We start from the raw sequence: 1,990 nt of genomic DNA, 5'->3' as shown, positions 1-1,990 counted from the left end.
TGTACAGCAGCTTTTAAAGAACATTACAGTTGTCACAAAATCTATGTACTGTACTTATACATCTCTTAGAATGTGTGGCGCTTAACATTAATAAAAGGTAGGAAATGGTACAAATGTATCACTTGCATTCAACTGTATAGTAAATACACTTAAATACATAACTTGTCTAGACAAAACTATCTTACACTAAAGAGTCCACAAACCTCATTCACAACAGATGCATGGGATTATTACCTTCAGTCATAAAACAGACAGCTCATATCATTTTCCAGAATTGCACTGGAGGTTATTTTCAATCTCCAGTAGGCGTTGTCCTATTATCACAGCTAGAGATTTTATCTGAAAGGTACATTAGAGTATAAGAGGTCAGACAGTAACATTTTATAATGTGTCATTTTGTTTATATATATATATGTGTGTGTGTGTGTGTGTGTGTGTGTGTGTGTGTGTGCATTACAAAATTGCAATTATGTTTTCTAATTATATATATATATATATATATATATATATGTATATACATATATAAAATGATTAAAAAAACTAATTGCCAGAACACAAAGCACAAATAAATAATATCTGGAAAATTATTAATTCACAGGATTCACCCACAGGAATCCTCTTGTAAATCTTGTCAGAAGTTCTATTTTATTTATTTGACAAGCACACAGACAAGGAATATGAAATTAAAACATTAACAATCACAAACAGACATAACTGTCAACACCCTTTTCTAGATCAAATTCTTCAACAGATCTCTATTGTTTGCTGGACTCAGTGACCAAACAAAGAGCTCTGGAAGCACCGCAAGAGCGCCATCTGCTGTTTACTTGTGCGTGTTAAAAACACACAAAAAAGCACAGATGACCTTTTTCAACAGCTTTAATTCCATTTTCTTCACCTACCAGTATCTCACCTATACTGGAACATGTTTTTTGTTGTTTTAGAATTCATTTCTTTTAGGAAAAATTCAAATTAAAACAATGAAAAATTAAGGTTCTATTTTTTTAAGTTCAAATAATTTCCCCTCATAAAGTTTGATATCAAATATTCTTTTTGTCATATTCTCTACACATTCAATATTGCCATTAATCTATGCATTTGTAGTGCAAAAGAAATGGTTTATTTTTAAACGGAGAGAGACTTACATCGGTTTGCATCATGCTCGTAAATCAATCATTTAAACAGTCTCTAGAAGGGCTACTTTACCTCTGTCATCTGCTGTTCCACAATGTTCTGGTACTCCAGGGTCACTGCTTTGTCTTCTCCATCTAATTCTGGCACCCGCTGGCCTGGACCGCCGACTATATAACTACAGAAAGACACAACCTTGTCCTCAGTGTGATACATAAAAGTGAATGTGATTATAAAAAAGACTAACGATGAACATTGCACAGGCTTGTGCACAATAGGCTACTTACCTTTCAATATTTTCAACATTAAAGCAGAAAAGAGATCTCTTGTAATCAAGATTTTTTGGGGTTGATATGTACATGATTCCTAATTCTGAGCAACAGCCACGGCAGGTGAGATTCACAACCAGACTGAATGTGAGAGACAAATTTTCAGAGACATTGATTTCATGTTTAGGTGGAAACACGCATGTATGATTCTACACACATGTATAAATAAATAAAACATATCCCACCATCCAAGCTCCTTTCGGGTACCAGAAACAAAGGGCTCTTTACCTATGACAACATTGTCAGAGATCCCTAAAAAAAGGTTAAACAATATTTTTTATGTTTAAACTGTTGTTACCCACAGTTGTATTATGCTATTTTAACAAATGCATGCAAAGCCAAAACTAAAATCACAATATTTCGAAATGCACGAGTCAACAGATAGTAAACACTACCATTCAAAAGTTTGTTTATGAAAAAGTCTGTTATATTCACCTAGCACTTACTTGATCAAAAATACACTAAAAATAGTAATAGTATTAAATATTTTTAAGGTTTAAAATATTGTTTTGTACTTTAATCTCTTAAAA

General features: G+C 32.7%; 1 protein-coding gene across 1 annotated transcript; it reads right to left on the bottom strand.

Moving 5' to 3' along the window:
- Positions 1 to 6: 6 nt before the first annotated feature.
- LOC107580092 (protein Mis18-alpha-like) lies at positions 7 to 1,712 on the bottom strand (the record flags this gene model as incomplete). The annotated part of the gene is made up of 4 exons (XM_016265837.1): positions 7 to 339; positions 1,207 to 1,309; positions 1,419 to 1,541; positions 1,646 to 1,712. Coding segments are annotated over 4 exons (371 nt in total), but the record flags the coding sequence as incomplete, so codon positions are not given.
- Positions 1,713 to 1,990: the final 278 nt, after the last annotated feature.

This window comes from Sinocyclocheilus grahami, unplaced genomic scaffold, assembly GCF_001515645.1.
Source record: "Sinocyclocheilus grahami isolate Dianchi unplaced genomic scaffold, SAMN03320097.WGS_v1.1 scaffold24512.1, whole genome shotgun sequence".
Taxonomy (NCBI): domain Eukaryota; kingdom Metazoa; phylum Chordata; class Actinopteri; order Cypriniformes; family Cyprinidae; genus Sinocyclocheilus; species Sinocyclocheilus grahami.
The sequence above is the reverse complement of the archived record's forward strand: the minus strand, read 5'-3'. Positions and strand labels throughout refer to the sequence as shown.